Source organism: Aethalodelphis obliquidens, unplaced genomic scaffold (assembly GCF_003676395.1).
Source record: "Aethalodelphis obliquidens isolate GAN/ISIS:26980383/991018 unplaced genomic scaffold, ASM367639v1 scaffold30, whole genome shotgun sequence".
Taxonomy (NCBI): domain Eukaryota; kingdom Metazoa; phylum Chordata; class Mammalia; order Artiodactyla; family Delphinidae; genus Aethalodelphis; species Aethalodelphis obliquidens.
Genome location: NW_020837974.1, coordinates 15,078,347 through 15,099,054, shown reverse-complemented (window position 1 = coordinate 15,099,054; position 20,708 = coordinate 15,078,347). Strand labels below are relative to the sequence as shown.

Here is a 20,708-nt window from a genome sequence, read left to right as displayed (position 1 = left end):
AATCTGGATCTCAGGGTCTCTGCATAACGAGAAGATGGGGCACGACAGTTTTTAAGTGGATGACCTGGGGGCAGTCCCAATATCCCTGGTGTAATTATTAATGGTGCCCCTTCCACTCTCAGAAGGTCCCAGTTTAGACAGTAGATGTACGGTCAATTTATCTTTAAAGGACATTCCTGATCTAAGCTATCAGGAGGTGACTGGCCTAATTTCAGATTGTGGATGTATTTGAAGTGCCCATGACGGGGCATTTCTCTGGATTGTTGCCCGTTGCATTGTGATTTGACTATTTTTGATGGAGGGTGAGAGATGGGAGCCACACAGAAGGCAACCAGGAAACAAAGAAGGAAAGAATGCCCTTCTCCCGGGCAGATGGGGAACCAAGGCTATGCAGGGTGGGTATCAAGACCCCAAGAAGTCAGGGGTCCAGAGGAGAAGGGGCTTCTCTGACTGTCCCTTTCACCTCCCCTTCCCAAATTCCTCAGTCCTGGCTTCTTATCATGGATTCAATTTGGATGTGGAGGAGCCCATGGTCTTCCAAGAGGATGGAGCCGGCTTTGGGCAGAGCGTGGTCCAGTTTGGCAGATCTAGGTAGGCTCCGCCCACTTCCCCAGCTCCACCCCCTTGGCCTGCAGGCAGGTGGCTGCATGTGGCAGCCCAGGAGGTTCCCTGGAGGAAGGGCAGCATGGGCGAGGAGCCTGTACATGACACCACTGACTACTGACCCCTGGCATGAGCTGGGCAAGGACAGGGTCAGCCGTGCCCAGCCTGCCCGGTCCTTAAGGGTCTGTGCTGGCCCTGTGAGGATCCCCGTGCATGAAGGAGTGTGACACCAAATAGCAAATAGGAAACACCAGGACAGGCATAGAGGGAGGCACTGCAGAAGAAAGGGGGAAACACTTTTTTCCAATGACAAGAGACCCCGCATTTTTATTTTGCACTTGGACCAGCAAATTATGTACCTGCCCTCCCTCCAGAAGTGCACATTCTTGGGTCCCAGAGACAGGGACCCAAGGAGTTGAAGTCACAGTGTGATGCAAGAATAACCAAAGTCTGGGAGGCAGAAGAAGGGAGACCTCAAACCCAGGAGGGAATTCCAGGAAAACTTCACAGAGGAGGTGGCATTGGCAAAGAGCCTGAGAGCACAGGACAGTTCACTTGGCCAAGAGGGAGCACACAGAGGTCACTGAGTTCTAAATGTACATCCCTCCTCCTTCCTCACCCTGCTGGCAGGCTGGGAATGTGGAAGCAAGTGCCAGGAGCCAGAGTTTTTTCTTTGTTTGTTTGTGTTGAAATATAACACAGAGACTGAAATGCACAAATCCCAAATCCAACTCAATGAATTTTTCATATGTGTGTACCCAGGTAAACACCACCTACATCAGGATGTAGAACCTCTCCAGCCCCCTCTCGCGTGGGTTCCCTTGGGACTCTCCTGATCACACAACACTGAACAAGTCCAAAGAGAGCCTCTGTCCCACTTACCATCACCACCAATCTGTGTTGGGCCCTATTTTTTAAAAAAAATGAATAAAAAACTCTTGATTGACTGCTGTTTACCAGTATTTACAGTAAAGTAAATAATATATATTGGATGATATTCTGATTGCTACAAAGTTACTGTTTTTCCTCGTTTCTGCTGAGTTGTTACCCAAGTACGGGAAGACTGAGCCCACGTCTAAGGAATGGGTTGGGGTGAAGAAAGACATGCAGATCAATAGTCTAAGGCTAAAAGTTGATTCACACATTCGTGCCAGCAGGTCCCAAACGGCTGCATCTCCAGCATCTGATTCAGTTTCATCCTCAAGGCTTAGACAAACAGGGATTTCAGGTTTCCATAAAGAAATGGCTCTCTAGAAGGAATCTTGTTAAATGACAATTTAACAAGACTTGCTTGGCTAACTAGTTAAAGTACACTAGTATTTGTCAGTTTCCTCATCTGAGTAGCGAGGTTGTTGGTAGTGAGAACATTTTTCCAAATTAAAAAATTCTTTCCTCTCAAGGAATTTTGCAAATAAATGGGTGCATTTATAGGACTGCAGATATAGATGTGGCTTCAGATACAGCTGCTTAAAATGGTCCAATTTAAATTGTTTATCTTATATTTAAATTGTCCAATTAATTACAGAATTATCTATTTGGTTTCAAAAGCTTATGGCTTCGGGACATTTTTCCGCTTTTTCTATTTGAGGCGAACTGTTTCTTGGGTGGCTCCGAATGACGGCTCCTAGGAAACAAATCGCGCTGACCTGTGGCTGGAAAACGCTGTTTTTGTTCTGAATAGTATTATTTTGGGTGAATGTTAAAATACACACACACACACACAAACCATTTGCATACACAAACACACATATATATTTATGTATACACACACACATACACAAACAAATAAACAAAAAGCCCAGCGCGGCCTTTCAACATACGTGGGTTAGACTTGGGCCTTAATTTTTAATAGCCTCACATGTGGCCGAAGCCAAGAGCTCCCCTCACGAAGTCTCACTTCCCCGTGACACTTCTTCACCCGAAGCGCCTTGTGCCCCAACCCCTGTCTGTCCTGGTTGTGCCTCCAGACTCGTGGTGGGAGCCCCCCTGGAGGTGGTCGCAGTCAACAAAACAGGACGTTTGTACGACTGCCCTGGCTGCCACCGGCTTGTGTCGGCCCATCTTGCTGAATAGTGAGTGACTCGCCCCAGGAATCAGGGCCTTCAACCCTCCTACACCGGACCGCCCCCTCCTCAGCCTCCAGCTCGGACTGTCCCCCCAAACGAGGGTGTGCCCTTGAGTGTGACCCTGTGTGTCTGTCCTCTCAGCACCCCCAGAGGCCGTGAACACGTCCTTGGGCCTGTCCCTGGTGGCCTCCACCGATCTCTCCTGGCTGCTGGTGAGTGTTTCTGGGTCCCAGGAGGGTCTCAAGGGAGGAACAGGGGCCAGAGGAGGCTGGGGCTGGGCGAGAAGGAGGGGAAGTATTCTGGGGGCCCCCTCGCCCACACAGGCCTCTGTCCCCAGGCCTGTGGCCCGACCATGCACAGAGCCTGTGGGGAGAACATGTATGCAAAAGGCACTTGCCTCCTGCTGGGCTCCCACCTGCAGATCACCTGGACAGTCCCCGCCACCCTAAGGTCCCCTAGAGACAGCAGTTCCACGTGGAGCACGTGCTGGCACTGCTCATGCGTGCAGAGCATGAAGCCTGGGTCTCGGCCTCTTGGGCCTCCTGTGTGCGGGTCCCTTCCCAGAGGCCTCAGCAAGCACAGGAGGGGCTGGGAGCATGGTCTGGCCTGGCAGGAGGGGTAGCTCATGGCAGGAGCCCTAAGCCGGCCAAGCGGTAATGGCTCTGATGGGGCAGGAGGGAGTCCAGCTCTTGCAGGAGGCATGAGGGCCCTATATTTGCCAGCAGGTGCAGGGATGCCTCCTGGTTTCCAGAGGAAGGGCCTTGGGGGGGTGAGAATGTGTGGTGAGGACGATAGATCCAAGAATCCAAGAGGGAAGCAGTCCTGGGTCATTCACTGCTGAACTGCCAGGACCCCCCCCAGACTCACTCCTCCCCTTCCAAGGGGAGCAAATGACCCAGCCATGGGGAGTGTGAGGCACAGTTTTGCAGCACTGATGTCAACCACAGAGAATGGTGACTGGGGGCCCTGCCGTGGCTTCTCTCTGAGAGTCTGTCTTTCCAAGTTCATCTTCTGTGTTCTTGGGCAAGCGGCTTCTTTCCCTGGGCCTTAGTTTCCTCATTGGTAAAATGGAGCTTAATAATCAAGGTGGCTATTAGGATTAGAAAACGTAATACACATAAAGTGCTTAGACTCCTTTCTGGCACATGTATGTGATCGCCATTATGACTGATTTTCTAGCTGAAGACCATGTGTTCCGCCTAGGAGGAAGATACAGATGAACTGCCCCATCTGTGGCAGTTACACCACCAGGGATAGTGGGCCCCAAATGAGATCCAGGGACCACTCAAGGCATGATGTGAACCAGAGAAACCATGACGCCAGCCTTGGTGGGCTTTTAGCAGAAAGCGAAACAGCAGCAGAAAGAGGCCCCAGACCAAATTGTGAGAGCAGAGTCTATAGAGGGGACAGAGAGAGTGGAAAAGACTCTTGTGGGTACCAGGCCCCACCTGGGATGTTTGTGCAGCCAGACATTTACTAGATGGTAAATGTCTTTTCCTAGATGTTTCTGGGGCTCATGAGGTGGGATGCTTGATGAAAATGGGACACAGATGTGTAAAACTGGTCCAGACGAGGCAGGTTTGAATAGATTTGGCAAAACTGTGTGCCAGGCAGTACTGGGTACTGGGTTCTGGGTGTGCCTCACCTTATAGCATCCTCTCAAGATCCTTATGGAGGCCAGGATGATCCCCATTTGATAGAGAAAACTGAGGCTCAGAGAGGTGAGTTTCCACTTTAGGAAGTGGCAGAGCCCAGAGCTTGAGCCAACCTTGCCTGATTGGCTCAGTTCTTTTTCAGAAGGCCATTCAGCTACAGCCAGCTGCCTGCTATGGGAAGCCCAGTGGATGCAATAAAAGAAGCAAGAAACAGAAGTAACATTGCAAGGGTGCTGGCCCCAGGCCTAGTCTGAGAGAGCATGTGGGGGTGGTTTTGTGATGCAGCTAAAAATGTGGGCCCAAGTACAAGACGTGGTGGCAGGGAACGCCAGCTACCCAGCTGTCAGGGACAGATCAAGGGTGAGAAGGGGAGCACCTGAGGGCTTCTTGGCCTGCTGTGTCGGTGGCTGGATTTCCTGGTCTTCAAGGAAGCAGGGAGGGAAGTGATCTTCCATTTCTTCTGGGCACTGGTGATGTTGGTTGAGTAGGTGGGATGGGTGAGGAGTGAGGAGATGGGAGAAGGCATTCTGCTTCAGTGCCCTGAGGCAGGGTATCACAGCTCAGCATCACACCTCATAGCTGTGGCGGTCTGATCTCCCAGCACCCTGGGACCAACACAGGATGTGGGGTGCTGGTGGAGGCATCAACCGGGTTTTGCACGCAGGCCACAAGCCCCTATGTAAGTCTGGGGAAAACCTGAAATGTTTTATTTGTTCATTTACGTATGATGTGTCTTTCCATTACGGTGTGGACTCCACAAGGGCAGGGACGAGATCTTTTTGTTTTGTTTTTTGTTTTTTGCCGTATGCGGGCCTCTCACTTCTGTGGCTTCTCCCGTTGCGGAGCACAGGCTCTGGACGCGCAGGCTCAGCAGCCATGGCTCACGGGCCCAGCCGCTCCGCGGCATGTGGGATCTTCCCGGACCAGGGCATGAATCCGTGTCCCCTGCATCGGCAGGTGGACTCTCAACCACTGTGCCACCAGGGAAGCCCACGAGATCTTTTTTAAAGTTATGGTCTTCAATCAGGTTTCCCCAGAGATAGACTTAGAGGCTCACCTGGGAATGTTCTTGGGAGCAACCCTTATGAGAGTGTGAGGGGAGCAGGACTTGGCAGATGGAGAGGGTGCACTGTGAGAGGCCTCAGCTGCCCCACGAGGAGCTCAGAGCATGGCCGGATATGGGTTGCCTGCAGGAGCAGGAGGTGACCTTGGGCAAGGCACCTCCCTTTTGAGTGGGGTGACACTTAGGGAGGAACTCTGCTGGAAGCCATCAACAGCCAGCTTCCTGCAGCTGGGAATGAGCGCCTCCATCCTGGTGGGGGGCAGGTCTTGGTGGCATACCTTAGCATCCGCTGCAGGTGTGTCCTTGGGCCTAGAACAATGCCTGGCATGTGGTGATGATGGTGATAACAGCTACCCCTCATGGGGTGCCAGGCCCTGTCTTAAGCACTTTATGTACATATTCATTCTTTTTATCTTTGCAATAATCCCATGAGGTAGGCACTACTATCACCCATTTTACAGATGGGGAAAACTGAAGCCCAGTGAAGTTACGTAACTTGCCTGCATTCACCACTAAGAGGTGGGAAGAGGTGGGATTCGAGCCCAGGCATGCTGGTTCCAGGATGCACATTCTGAACCGCTTCGCTAAATTGCCTTCCACTGAGCCCCACAGTATCCCTGGTGGTGTATTCAATAAATATTCGTTGACTAAATGAGTTAGGAACCCACCCGGGCCCCACCCTCTACTTCTTCCTCCCCTTTTGTAGGCCTTGTGGAGGGAGGGGAGCAACAGGGATTCTGCTGAAGGGAGAAGGGGCTTGGGCAACAGATTTGGACCTCCTCATTGGAGGGTGTCAGAAACTGGGTGGGCCAGGGGGCCTTGGCATCCCTACGCCAAGGATGGCCCCCTGGCTCTGTGGAGCAGAAAGGGTTTCTGGGTCCCAGGAAGTGGCTGGGACCTGCCCATGCATTTCTGATTCCTCCCTCCCTCTCTGCAGAGTGTCCACATCAAGAGATAGACGTTGTCTTCCTGATTGACGGCTCTGGCAGCATTGACCGAAATGACTTTAAACGGATGAAGAACTTTGTCAGAGCTGTGATGGACCAGTTCAAGGGCACCCACACACTGGTGAAGGCTGGGCCCCCGAGGCCTGGGGACTGGGATCAGGGAGGGTCTACCTCTGGGAAGGCCAACCTGGGAGGGGGCCTGGCATCGCTGGGGGCTGGCTCAGTGGACGTGTGCCATGAGGAGGCCAGGGTCCAAGGTCAAGGTATGGTCCCAGTGCAGGGCCGATTTGAGTCCTAATCTGAGGAGGTACCCCCATCACATGTACTATGTCCCCGCATGCCACAGGAAATACAATGTTTTTGCTGTTTAAATACATTGAAAGGATTATCAAATCAACTTACTGTGATATTTGACTGAAGGTAACTTGGCCAAATGATGATTTCTTTATTATGTTTTCCATGTAACTCACAATTTCTTTATCTTATTGTTTTATTTCCCAGTAACCAGTGTGTGTGTGTATATGTGTATATATATATACAAATTCTTGAGAAGCAAGGAAATATAACTACAAATTGATTTCATGTATTATAAATTTTTTTAAAAAATCTAAGTTTAACAAATATTGTTGTTGGCAAGGGTATTCTTTGTAAACTATGAAAGAAACATTATTTGGTTTTGATTTTCCAGTTTTTTGGGGGGCCATTTATTTTTTTCTGGGTCTCAGTATATATTTGTCGGGCATCAAAATCACATGGAACATGGGTTGTAAATATAAAATTATTCCAAAATAAAAAACTTCCTAAAAAACAACTCCTGAGCCCCAGGGCCCTCTTCTTGGCCTTCACAGTTCTTGCTGATGCAATACTCAAACCTTCTGAAGACCCACTTCACCTTCAGCCAATTTCAGAGCAGCCGGAGCCCTCAGAGCCTGGTGGATCCCATCGTCCAACTGAGTGGCCTGACCTTCACAGCCACAGGCACCCAGACAGTGGTGTAAGCTCCGCCCCATGCTGCCTGTGAATGAGCTGCTACCTCACTGCTACCTACTGCTGGGTCTGCACAGCCCTTCTTAGAGGCTGAGGGAGGCTCTGGGGAAAGGGGCTCACAGGGGAGCGAGGGGGCTGCAGGCAGAGTCCTCCCTGGAGTGTTTCTGGTCCCATCGCTCATTGCCATCCCCTGATCTAGGGCGGGACTCCTCTGCAGCGTGTTTCCCCTTTGCCTGGCTTTGGCTTGGCTGGACCCTGAGCCCACCTGGGCTTTGCTTCTCGGTTCCCATCCTGGCTCTCCGCTAGCTACCTGGGCCACCCTTGGAGTTACTGACTCTTTCTAAGCCTCAGGAAACTGTCCAATGAGGAAAAACTCACAACTTGGTTAGAAGGATTAAGCGAGATAACATGGGTGAGGTGTTTCCGCACAAGAAGTGCGAGATAAATGGTTGGGGATTTTATCCAAAAAATGGTGCAGCTCCTCTTTACCTCCCTGGAAGGGACTCAGGAATTATTTCCAAGTGTCTTCTTTGTGCCTTTCTCACCACTCAGCTCTCTTCATCCCTTCATCCCTCATCCACTCAAGTCTCTATGTACCATGTGCCTGCCCAGAACTGGGGGCTAGGTGGTCCAGGAAGAAAATGGCTTAGGTCGTGGGACCACAGTGGAATGTGTGGTTCCCATGGGAAAAAACTGGGTAGAATGTCTGGGATCCTTGACTCCCTGCACACCCTTGGGCACTGCCCTGGGGATGGTGCTGGAGAAATATTGAAAAAGGGATGATCTCTCCAAAGGCACTCTCTTTACTTTTGGGTGGCTTTTCTGCCTTGAACACTGACCTGTTGGGACTGGACAACCAGGAAGAAAGCCTCTGTCTCTTGAGTTGAAAGTCACACAGGAGAGGCATCTCTCCCAGTCCCTAAAGCTCCTCCCAGCAGTGGGCGCTGGTGTAGTTCTCATCAAAATCCATCCTCTCCCATCACCTCCCTGCTCCCTAGAGCCAAGCCCAGCTCTGCCACTGACTGGGTGGTTGCTGTGTTTTGTTTTTTTTTTTTCTTTTAGAAGTTTCATTACAAAAAAGACAAAAAGGCAACAACATTAAGGAAAGTTTTGAAAAAAAAAAAAGAAATATTACCTACAGTTCCTCTACCCAACCATCTTGCAGTATTTTGGCAACAAGAAAGAATAAGTACAAATGAATAAATAAATCCTACTCTCAAAAAGCACAGTGTCATTTCCATCCTTGTCTTTATTTAGACATATTTTATATAGTCACAATCAGGGCAGAACTATCTTCATCTTGCCATTTTTTTCATCTGTTCCATAAACCTGTTCCATGCTTCTCTACAGCTTTTATTGTTTTCCTTTGAAATGGCTGTGTACTTTTTCACCAAGGGGCTGGGTCATGATTTGCTAAACCCCTTCCCTAACACGGGACATTTAGGTTGCTTCAGTATTATATCTGGTGTGTGTATGTTATTTGGTGCATATGTGTGTGTGTGTGTGTGTGTTTATTCTGAGTTTGTAGAACTGCATGAACATATATGTTACATTTTTAATCATTTGTAATAGCTACCATAGAATTAATGCTTACCTGTAGGCCAGTCACTGTTGGAAAAGCTTCACCTCATTTGACCCTCAGGATAACCTGATACTATTTGTCTCAGTTATTTGTTGCTGCCTGACAAACCGCTCCCAAGTTTAGTGGCTTAAACAACGCCCCTTTTGTTACTCCTTTTCATGATCCTGGGGCTCAGCTCTTCTCAGGTGGGGTCTCTCACGTGGCTGTGGCCACGTGGCACCTGAGGCTGGACTATGAGAGCTTCATTCACGTGGTTGCTGCCTTGGCAGGATTGGCTGGAAGGCTGGGCTCAGCTGGGGAGGCTGGGCCTCTCTCTTCATGTGGCCGCTGCACGGGGTGCCTCTAACAGGTTGGCTAGACTTCTCTCATGGCGGCTCAGGGCTCCGCAAAGTGCAAAAGCTACCAAGGTTTCTTAGGCCCATAACTGGCACAGGGTCACTTCTGTTGCATGCTGCTGATTAAACGGAGTCACAGGCCAGGCTCAATACGGGAAAGAAACCAGGTGTGGCTCACTGGGGGCCATCTTTGGAGACCAGCTATGGTACAATTATTGCTCTCATCTTGCATGGAGAGAAGCAAAGGCGCAGAGAGGTGAAGTAACTTGCCTTGTTGCCTCCTGGGAATGAGGTTCTGTAGCGGATGGAACTTTAGGAACAAGGAATATGAGTACCTTTGTTCTCAGTCTCACTAATGATTGTCAGTATGTATCCATGTCTTAACATACCTGAGTCTCAGGGCGCCAGGACTCCCCAGTCTTTCCAGAGGAGCTTCTAGTGCTGCAAATGATTTCTTCCCAGAATCTCAGTAGAGTCACCCCCTTTTTCTTCCTCGATAGGAAAGAACTATTTCACAGTAAGAATGGGGCCCGTAAAACTGCCAAGACTCCCTGAAATAGAGCGACGTCATCCCCCAGGCAGACAGAGCCCGCATCGTCCGCTATGCCGTTGGGGTGCGTCCCCTTCCTCATGGCTCCCCCAGACTCAGCCTGTACCTCCCCCAGGCAGAAAGGCTGGCTGGCTCTTCCTCCTCGGCTGCCTCTCTGCCACAGGTGGGAGATGCTTTCCAGGATCCCACTGCCAGGACAGAGCTGAATCATTGGCTCAGTGCCTTCGGAGGACCACGTGTTCAAGGTGGACAACTTTGCGGCACTCAGCAACACCCAGAAGCAGCTGCAGGAGATCTTTGCAGTCGAGGGTAAATGGGGAGTGACCTTGGGTCTCAGAATTGAAAGAGTCGCGACCCAGTTGTGCCCCTCAGTCCTGAAGGTTCATCCCTGCTCATAGCTCACCCCAAATTGTTCCCCAGAACCCAAGCCCCAGACCACATTCTCCTCTTTCTGCTCTGAATCTTCATGGTCTCAAGGTCTCCGGGAGCCTGATTGACCTGTTTGCCCACAGGAACGCAGTCAAAGACAAGTCGCTCCTTCCAGCATGAGATGTCTCAAGAAGGCTTCAGTTCCGTGCTCAACCGTGAGTGGAGTGTGTGCTCGATTAACGAGTATCAGGCACCAGCCCTGTGTTGGGAGCTGGGAACCAGAATAAACAAGAACGCAGACCCTGTCCTCAAGCTCACCATCTAGTCCGGGAGAGACATACAGGCAGTGTATGTAGGTACAGAGAACAGGATAGCGGAGGTTCCTCCTCTCCTGGATCGCATAACTAGTGGGAGGCGGTGACAAAGGACAAACAAACGAAAGACTTTCAGGTTGTGCTAAGCATTGGGATAGAGAAAGAGAGGTGTCAGAGGAGGCCTAAGGAGTAACAGCTGAGGCTGAATGATGAGAAAGGGCGAGGCCTGGAAAAATATGGCGAGAGATTGCTCCAGGTAGAGGAAAAAGCAAGTGCAAAGGTCCTGAGTCAGGAACAAGGTTACTGTACTAGAGAGATAGAAGGGCCAGCACAGCTGGAGCAGAGTGAGCTAGGGGCAGCACGGAGAGAGGGTGGGAGAGATGGGAAAGACCAGCCCGTGCAGACCAAAGAAGTGACAATATAGACAGACAATTGTCTGAAAGTAGATGTGTGTTCAAAATATCCAGAGAGATTTGCTTCAGAATAACTTTGAGGGCAATTGAGGGGGACGTAGACGTGGAACAATGTTTGTCATGAGTTAATCACTGACGCTGGGTCACGGGTTCTTACGGATTCATTACACATTTCTTTTGGCTGTTGTATATGTCCTAAATTAGCCACAAGCAAAAGTTTGAAAAGGCAGTAAGCATTCAGAGGAGGAAATGCCAATCCCTTTCTGAGGGAGCCTAGGAAGACCTCGCAGAGCTGACTTAGAGGCTGACTCTTCCAGAGAGAGGAGCTGCGTCCCAGAAAGAGGAGAGAGGAGCGTCCAGGCCAGAGGCTTGGTGTATTTTGGAACAGAGTGGCACTGCGCAGGCTCGATTGGGAAGGATCCTAAATGCCACCCTCAGGAGCTTGCGGGCAGTGAGCCTCCCTGGTTTGCCAGCAGGGTCGTGGCTGCACGTTTGGGTTGGAAGAAACCCAACTCTGGGGCAGTAGATGAAACAGAGGAAAGCAAGCTAGGAGGCAGGAAGGGCAGTGGGTGAGAGGCGCTGGGGTGACCGTGATGGCGGCAGTGGGGACGGACTGAGAGATGTAGGAATCAGGGACACGGAGGCTGCTGGTGAGAGCCAGGGAAGAGCAAAGAGAATTCCACATGATGGGCGGAGTCAGTGGCAGCCATTGCTTCCGAATAGGCTGTTTTCTTCTTCTTCCCACCTGCTCAGCCCTGGAATCCTTTCCTCCCAGGATGGACCAGTTCTGGGGACTGTGGGGAGCTTCAGCTGGTCTGGAGGTGCCTTCCTGTACCCCGAAAATAGGAGCCCCACCTTCATCCACGTGTCTCAGGAGCACGCGGACATGAGTGACTCTTACCTGGGTGAGGCAAGGCTGTGGTCAGAGGGCCGGGCGGGAGACGGGCTGCCTGGGAAGGGCAGGGGCCCGGGGGTGGGGAGTGGAAGCCTCTGTGCTGAGGCCTGGTCCCCTCAGGTTACTCCACAGAGCTGGCCGTTTGGAAGGGGGTACACAGCCTGGTCCTGGGGGCCCCCCGCCATCAGCACACCGGGAAGGTTGTCATCTTCACGCAGGTGTCCGGGCAATGGAGACTGAAGGCTGAAGTCACAGGGACCCAGGTTGGGTGTGGAGGAGGGTCTCCAGGGGCAGAGAGGGAGATGAAGGGGGTGTGGGGTCCAGCAGGGAGGGGCCGGTATCCGGGGAGAGGCGGGACCTGGCCCAGCGCGGGTGCAGGGGTAGGCAGGATGACTCCACGCTCTGCCCTCCAGATCGGTTCCTACTTCGGGGCCTCCCTCAGCTCCGTGGACGTGGACAGAGATGGCAGCTCCGACCTGGTCCTCATCGGGGCCCCCCATTACTATGAGCAGAGCCGGGGTGGGCAGGTGTCCGTGTGCCCCTTTCCCCGGGGGGTGAGTGGCTGATGAGACCCGGGCTGGGTGGGGTCTGGGTGTGGAGGGGTCGCCTGGGGTGGGACCTGACACTGTTTGTGTTCTGCAGAGGGCTAAGCGGCAGTGTGGTGCTGTCCTGCGAGGGGAGCAAGGCCACCCCTGGGGCCGCTTTGGGGCAGCTCTGACGGTGCTGGGGGATGTGAACGGGGACAGGCTGTCGGACGTGGCCATCAGGGCCCCGGGAGAGCAGGAGAACCGGGGTGCTGTCTACCTGTTTCACGGAACCTCGGGACTGGGCATCAGCCCCGCCCACAGCCAGGTGAGGCCTCTCTGCTTCAGCCTCTTCTGTTCGCCTCCTCCCCCCGTCGTAGATTCACCTGATGCCGCCTCCCGTCACCGGCCTCGGCAGTGACCATTCCCTTCCTGCTTTCAGTGGTTTACTTTCCTGAATTTCCCCAGGCCCAGCTAAGCACAAATTCTTTCTCTCCTTTGACTCCAGACTTCAGAGTGTGTGGGCAGCTTAGTAGTTAAGAGATCACAGGCCCCAGGTCAAATGCCTGACCAGCCCTGTGAGCTGCGTGGCCTCAGGCAAGTGACCGATTTAGCCTCTGTGAGCCCTGGTTTCCTTCTATGAAAGGATGAGCAAATTCTATTGGCTTCTTGTAAAGATAACTCAGTGAGAGCACTAAGCACTCCATTCCTCAAATATTTATGAATGAACATACGTAATTTATGAATCAATGTGTAAACGATGAATAAATGAATCTATTATGCTCCCATCATTACGCTTTGATTTTGTCATTGGCCTGCACCTTCGTGGTGCTCATTGGACCCAAAGTGCTCTCCTCTCTGCCTGTGGACTGTGGGGTCCTCACTTTGCTTGCTCTCCCCTCCTCCCCGCTCTTCAACTTCTCTACTCAGTGTCCTTTCCAAATCTTTCTTCCCCAACCTTTCCAATCCCCTTTCCTTGATTTGCACTGCTTTTATCCTTCCCTGGCCAGCGGATTGCAGGCTCCCAGCTCTCCCCCAGGCTCCAGTATTTCGGGCATTCACTGAGCGGGGGTCAGGACCTCACCCAGGATGGACTGGTGGACCTGGCCATCGGGGCCCAGGGGCACGCGCTGCTGCTCAGGTGAAAACTCCCCTACTCCCCCCTTGCCTGCCCCTTGTGTCTGATTCACTAAGCTGCCCCCTCCCTTGTTCTCCTTCTGGGGGCCAGAGGCCCGCCCTCAGCCCCTCATGCACCCTCAGGAGCCTGCCGGTGCTGAACGTGGAGGTGGCTATGAGATTCACGCCCCCGGAGGTGACAAAGTCTGTGTACCAGTGCTGCGAAGAGCTGCCCACCGCCCTGGAAGCTGGGGACGCCACAGTCTGTCTCACTATCCACAAAAGCTCACAGGACCAGCTAGGTGAGTTTCCTCCTGGTAGACCCAGACCCTCACTGCCCCCGAGAGGCCCCCAGCCCTATATCCTCAGGACAGAATGAGCCCAGGAACCCAAATCTCACCTCCATGTCCACCCAGCTGTCCTCCTCCCTCCCTCTTCCCACACCCGGGCCTCTAGGTTCTGTCTCCAGGACACATCCGAGGTCTGCTCTCTCCACCGCCTTCCTCGAGGACACGGCTTCGCCTTCCCACCCACTCTGAGCTGTGCCCACGGCTATTCTTGCACGCCCCCTGCACTCTCCACAGGGAACTACAGCGATTGGTCCTAAACACTGTTTAACACCCCTCAACCGCCCCTTTCTTGCATTTATAAAGACCAGAAGTTTTGCCCACAATGACCCCATGATTTGGTCCCTCTCTGCCTTTCCAGCCTCACCTTGTCCCCTTCCCCCCTACGCCATACACTTCTTTTCTTTTTTGACCTGGCCATGTGGCTTGTGGGATCTCACTTCCCCCATCAGGGATTGAACCCAGGCCCTCGGCAGAGAAAGTGCAGAGTCCTAACCACTGGACCTCCAGGGAGCTCCTTTTTAATTAATGTGCCAACCTCCCTCTCCCTTCTGGTCTTAGCCACTATTCCCAGAGTCTGGGATTTTCTCCTCCCCGCTTTTCACCTGACTCCTTTTCATCCTCCAGGTTGGAGCTCAGACGAGGCCCATCCAGGAAAGCATCTCTGACCCCCAGCCTGAGTTAACAAGCCCTCTTGGGTACCACTGAGGACCCCACCCTTGCATGGATCTCGCTGTGATGTTATGTCCTATGTGCTGGTCTCTGTTTCTAGGCTGTGAGCTTATGAGGGCAGGGACCATAATTCTCCACCTTCCCCACGTGTATCCCCATCACCTGGTACAGTTCATGGCCCACAGAAAGCGCTCAGCAAGTCTTTATCGCATGAAACAATGAAAACAGAACATTTGCGCTTCTCTCACTTTCCGTCTTCCATTCCCCCTTCTGCTTCAGGTGACGTCCGAAGCTCTGTCATGTATGATCTGGCGTTGGACCCAGGTGGTCTGATTTCTCGTGCCATGTCTAATGAGACCAAGAACTGGACTTTGACTCGAAGAAAAACCCTAGGGCTGGGAGAGCACTGTGACACCATGAAGCTGCTTCTACCAGTGAGGACTTTGGGTTCTGGGAAAGGGAGAGGGAGGAAGGAGCCCAAGGCTAGCCTCTGGCATCTCCACTCCCTGCTGAGTGAGGTGGGAAGGGTGGGAGCCTGCAGCTGGAGAGGGGAAAGTCGGGCCCGAGGAACCTGGCTCCACAGCGTGGATGGGGTGCTGTCTGGACAGCGGGGCATGGATGCAGTGGAGGAGAAGCCCAAGTAGTAGCAAGTAAGGAGGAGGAGAGCGGCTTCTTGAATGCCCCTTCTCCCTCAGGACTGTGTGGAGGACGTGGGGAACCCGATCATCCTGCGACTCAACTTCTTCCTGGTTGGGGAGCCCACCTCCTCATCTCAGAACCTGCACCCTGTGCTGGCTGTGGGCTCACAGGACCGCTTCACTGCCTCTGGGAGTTTTCCGATGAAGTCCCAGGGGTGTGCTGACTTTCACTGTGTCTCCATGTGCTTTAGAGCCAACAGTGGCTCCCACCAACCACTTCAAATCTAAAATGCTTCCACCCAGTTACCACAGCCCTGCCCAGCTTGGATCCCTACACACATCCCAGCTGGTTATCCACTTCACCCCAACATAAACTCTCTGGTTCTCATTCTGCAGACCCTTCCCAACTTTTCTCATTTCTATCCATATCGTCTTTCTTCCTTCCTCCTTTCCCTCCTTCCTTCCTTCCTTCCTTCCTTCCTTCTTTCCCTCCTTCCTTCTTTCCTTCCTTCCTTCCATTTTCACATTACAATTCCCTTATTCTTTCAGAGGAGGCACTGTCAAGGGATCATAGGTACCTAGAACTGCTCATAGTTTTCCTAGTAAGGGCACATAATAAACAGATTAAGACATTGTTTGGAAGTTGATTTTTACATCCTTCCTGCATGCCATATTTCTTATTTGGAAAACATCGCCTTCTCTCCATCTCAAAGATCTCCTCTAGTCCCCAAAGCCCCAGTCTGATCTCCCTCTCTTTTGAACACTACATTCAGCATCTGTCACCTCTTCTCTGGCCTCTTGTTGTGTCATGGTGATACCATGCCAAATACCATGTGACTGGACTCATAGCAATCTGTGTCTACTTCTGTGGCTCCTTTGGTGTTGAAGGTTCCTTGAGTGCAAGAACCGTGTCTCATTCACCTGTAGTTCCCACCTTTCCTGACCCAGAACCTGTTCCATCATGGACAATCTATAATGTTTGTTGAATGGTTGTTCCAGTGTGATTTGGATTTGACTCCTTAGCTAAGCTTTCTGTTCCTTGAAGCCAAGGATCTTCTCTTATCTTCCCTTTATATTCTAACTGCCCCTCCCTCATTGCCCTACTTGCCAGTGTTTAGCACGGTGCTGGGTGCAGGGTGGGTGCTAATACTCAATGTCGATGAGTGCTCCTAATGAGGGGATTGGAGATGGATTAAGACATGGATGGGAAGAGAATATACTGTTTTGCTGCAGCTCCCCTTTGAGAAGAACTGTGGGCAAGGGGACCTGAGTGTCAGCCTCAGCTTCTCAGGGTGAGTGAGCTCTATCTCCTTTTATAGCCAGACACTCAAGCTTTTGGGTCTCCCATCCTCATAGGATGAGAAGTCCTTGTGTTTCCCTTTGGCTCTCCTTCTAACAAAGAAATGCTTTTGATTGGACAGTTATCAGCCTGTAGCTCGTGAGTTCCCACAGCCCTGCCCCTGCCCCTGATTCAATTCCAACCTACTTCCTTGAGTCTCTGTCCCAGTCTTGTCCTTCCTTGTTCAGCCTGCAGACCCTGGTGGTGGGGAGCTCCCTGGAGCTTCCTCCAAGCCTAGTACCTCGCCCTGCAGGCCAGCCTGCTCTTTTGAGGATGGGTATCTAAGCTAGCCACTCTGATTCCCCACATGGCGATTCTTGTGACCAGCCATATATTTATACCATAGCACCATATCCCACAATTCTTGGTTCTTCTCTGACGAACTGACCTGCTGGTGGGACACACATACCTTGCCACCACTGTGTATCCTCTTCTCTCTCTCCAAGATGCAGGCTTCCTTTAACATGAAGCCAGTTCCAGCCTTTGTGCTAAACACGAATACGCTGAATTGAAGCTACTAGATTAAGACTGAGGCTTTTCTGAGCACTCTGAAGTGGGGAGCTTGTGCCCAACAGGATATGGTCTGTCACCACACAGGGTGAAGAGAAGGTCAGGTTCTCACAAAACTCAGAGGACAGCAGAGATGTGAGAAACTGTTGGGACGGTTTTTAAGAGCCCAGGGCTGAGCAGGCCACAGGAAAGGCAAGTGTAGGGCTGCTGCTCTGGGTTCTAAAGGTTGGGGAAGGGGCAAGGGTGGGAGCAGGACAAGGAGCCCCACCCACCTGGCTGAATTCCAGAGGCTTTAGGGTTGATCAGAAGCTTATAATATTGCCATGGGACAGAGTTTGCTGCTGCTGCTGCTGTGCCAATTTTCAGGGGAACTAGAGAGGGGGTTCAGGCAGTGTCATTGCCCTTCCAAATTCCATGTGTGAATTTCCCCTTCTATCCACGGGAAAACACTGAAATTTACAATAAGAGCTTACAGTCATATATACTTACGATATGCCAGGCCTTGTTTTAAGTACTTTACATGTATTTACATTTATTTAACCACTCTATTAGCTCTGTGATATAGCTATTGTAAATTTATTTATTTATTTATTTATTTTTGGCTGCGTTGGATCTTCGTTGCTGCGGGAGCACGGGCTCCCTCTAGTTGCGGCGAGCGGGGGCTACTCTTCGTTACAGTGCGCGGGCTTCTCATTGTGGTGGCTTCTAACGTTGCGGAGCACAGGCCCCAGGCTCGCTGGCTTCAGTAGCTGTGGCACGTGGGCTCAGTATTTGTGGCTCCTGGGCTCAGTAGTGGTGACTCGCAGGCTCTAGAGCGCTGGCTCAGTAGTTGTGGTGCACGGGCTTAACTGCTCCGCGGCATGTGGGATCCTCCTGGACCAGGGCTCGAACCCCTGTCCCCTGCACTGGCAGGCAGATTCTTAACCATTGCGCCACCAGGGAGGTCCCGATATAGTTACTGTTATACACCTTTTTGCCAACAAGGAAATCCAGAGGTTTTTACCCCTGTCATTCAGCTGGTAAGTGGCAGAACCAGGAATCAAACCCAGGTGGTTTGGCTCCAGAGCTGTGCCCATGGCCATATACTACATGCCTCTCCAAGGACTGGAGAAGCTGAGTGATTTACTCAAATTTGAAAAGAGGTTTAGAACTGGAAGATTTTAAGGTGGGAAAACTGAAGCAGAGAGAGAAAGGGGTAGGATGGGGATTGTCCATCTATTCCCCACCCCAAATGTGATAGATTTCATTTTCTCTTGTGGTTCCTCCTTAAGTGAAGACCCGCCTCAGTTTCACTCCTCTCCTGTCCCCAGGACTGCTCCACTGCTGCCTGCCTGAGGTTCTGCTGTGATATCCCCTCCTTTGGCGTCCAGGAGGAACTTGACTTTATTCTGAAGGGCAACCTCAGCTTCGGTTGGGCCAGCCAGGTGTGTCCCTTCCCAGACTCAGGTGGGGCCTGATGTGTCTGTGCCCACCTCAAGCCAGGGTGTTTCTCTAACCCCAAGCCCTCCCCAGAGCTAGTTCCCAGCCCTCCCCTTCTTTTTTGTAGACTTTGCAGAAGAAGACATGTGTCGTGAGTGTGGCTGAAATCATTTTCAACAGATCCATGTATTCCCAGCTTCAAGGACAGGAGGCATTTTTGAGAGCCCAGGTAGTGATCGTGTGGTAGGCAGTGACCAGGCTGATCAGAGAGCTCCTGATGCTAAATCTGTGATGCTGGGTGGGGGGCTTGCAAGCCTGGAGGGAGGAAGGATGGAGGTCCCTAGGCAGGCAACTGTTCCTAAGCCCATGAATGCTTCTGTATCTCACCCCTTGGAGCAGAGACTGATGAAGAAAGGGAGGGAGTTAAAGATTGGGAAACTGGAAGGAGTCTGGAACAGCCTGATACTTTCTGATCCCCAAATCAGGTGGAGATGGTGCTAGAAGAGTATGAGGTCTACAACCCCATCCCCCTCATTGTGAGCAGCTCTGTGGGAGGACTGCTGCTGCTGGCTCTCATCACAGCTACACTGTACAAGGTGAGTGCTTTCATCACACTCTTGACACCACCAGCACCCAACCCCAGCCCTCCCACAGACAGGAGGGTATAGCAGGGAGAACTCAGACAGTGAAGTCAGGCAGGTCCAGGTACACATTTTCACTCTGACTCGCTGTATAATGTCAGGCAAGTTGCTCAACTTCCCTGAGGCCCTTTCAACATTTTCGAAATGAAATAATGCCTACATCATAGAGTGACTGAAATGAGACAGACATGAGGCCAGGGTATGCAGAATCTTTGCTTTTCTGCTGTGGATGGTGTGTACGGCTACTGAGCTGGGCATAGAGAAGACACTCAGTACGTGATAGCTGTTGTTCACATAAGTGTTCTGGCACACAAATACAAGTCAGTTTGGCTTCCTTCTTCTGTCTCAGCTTCTTCCTACTCCCAACTTCCTACCCTGCCCTCTGATCCAGATTTTCTGATTTATTTCCCCTCACAGTGTGGCTTCTTCAAACGTCAATACAAAGAAATGATGGGTGACAACCCTGAAGACACTGTCACATTCAATGGGGAGTATCTCAGCGGTGAGGCCCCCAATCAGCCTTTGTCCTAAGAATCCACTTTCCCATTTAGCTGTACCCCCATGGGCTGACTTCCATGGGAGTAACTTCTGTGTAGATCTGGACTGGCCTGAGCAACTTGCCAGGTGCTAAGCCATCTTCCCAAGGCATCGAAAGGTTTTTATGTTTTTACATATCTACCAGACTTCAGTGATGACCCACTTTTTACAGAAGCGGGCATGATGCCAGCATGAATTCTCATATGTATAAGAACTGTCACATTAAATGAGGATGTTTATAACACAGTTTCCTTGTATGAAAGAGCTCTAATCTAGGGACCTGAATGCTGTAAGGGGGGAGGGGCTGCTTGTGGGTACAGAAAATGTTCTCTCTTTCTCAGGTGACTGGGGCCTGTGAGCATCTTTTCTTAATGGTGCCGTGACTAGTTTCAGGAGAGGAGGGCAAAATAAGTTGTGTGTGTGTGTGTGTGTGTGTGTGTGTGTGTATCTGTGTGTGTGTGTTTGTGTGTTGGTCATGGGTTTCAGCTTAGGCGTCAGGCTCCTTGGTAATGGCAAGTGAGCTGACTGTCCTAGGAGGTGAATGAAATGTCCAGAGCTTGTCTGAACCAACATCCCCCTTGAATGGGGTCCCCCAAAACTAGGAGAACCAGGCTTCCAGAAAGGGAACATCTAATTTCCCCCAACTAATACAGAAGACCCATTAAAGGTGGTCATAGCGAATGACCAAAATATTCCAAATCCAGAATTAGGTCATGAAGATCTACACAGAGGGCTGTAGATCCTGTGTTTGAAATCACAATTGTCTCTAGACAGCGGGAAATCACAGAGGCCCTGAATGTGTGTCAGGAAAAGAGTGGTACCTCAGGATCTGCAGCCCTGAGTCTCCACCGGGCCTCCGACGAGCTGCCTGAATTTAAGTCATTTAATCTCTGAGAATCTCATATTCCTCCTCTGGAGAAGGTGGAACCAAATTTAGACCTTGCTCCCAGAGTTACTGTGAGAAGTCAGTGTATATTAAAGCCCTTTACAGCCTAGAGCCCTAATTATTAATAGGTGAGAGGGGAGGGGCCATCTCCTACCTGTCCATCGAGGCTGTTCCCTCGAGTCCCTCCCAAGTCAAGGTCTCCGGAAGAGCACGTGGAGCGCCCACTGCACTTCGCGCACAAGCCCAACTCTAGCCATGGACGCCCCGCCCCGTGGTCCCCATGGAGCCCACGGCCACACC

The 20,708-nt window shown here is 51.5% G+C and overlaps 1 protein-coding gene across 1 annotated transcript; it reads left to right on the top strand.

Moving 5' to 3' along the window:
* Positions 1 to 388: 388 nt before the first annotated feature.
* Positions 389 to 19,516, top strand: LOC113630314 (integrin alpha-D-like). Its single transcript, XM_027125513.1, is given in 27 exon segments — positions 389 to 395; positions 486 to 591; positions 2,571 to 2,634; positions 2,636 to 2,675; positions 2,811 to 2,881; positions 3,007 to 3,115; positions 6,322 to 6,455; positions 7,183 to 7,328; positions 9,739 to 9,779; positions 9,782 to 9,852; positions 9,952 to 9,995; positions 9,997 to 10,097; positions 10,301 to 10,383; positions 11,660 to 11,789; positions 11,900 to 12,042; positions 12,193 to 12,333; positions 12,422 to 12,631; positions 13,314 to 13,444; positions 13,564 to 13,721; positions 14,718 to 14,872; positions 15,134 to 15,269; positions 16,290 to 16,368; positions 16,604 to 16,652; positions 18,236 to 18,349; positions 18,472 to 18,573; positions 18,830 to 18,940; positions 19,403 to 19,516. Coding segments are annotated over 27 exon segments (2,790 nt in total).
* Positions 19,517 to 20,708: the final 1,192 nt, after the last annotated feature.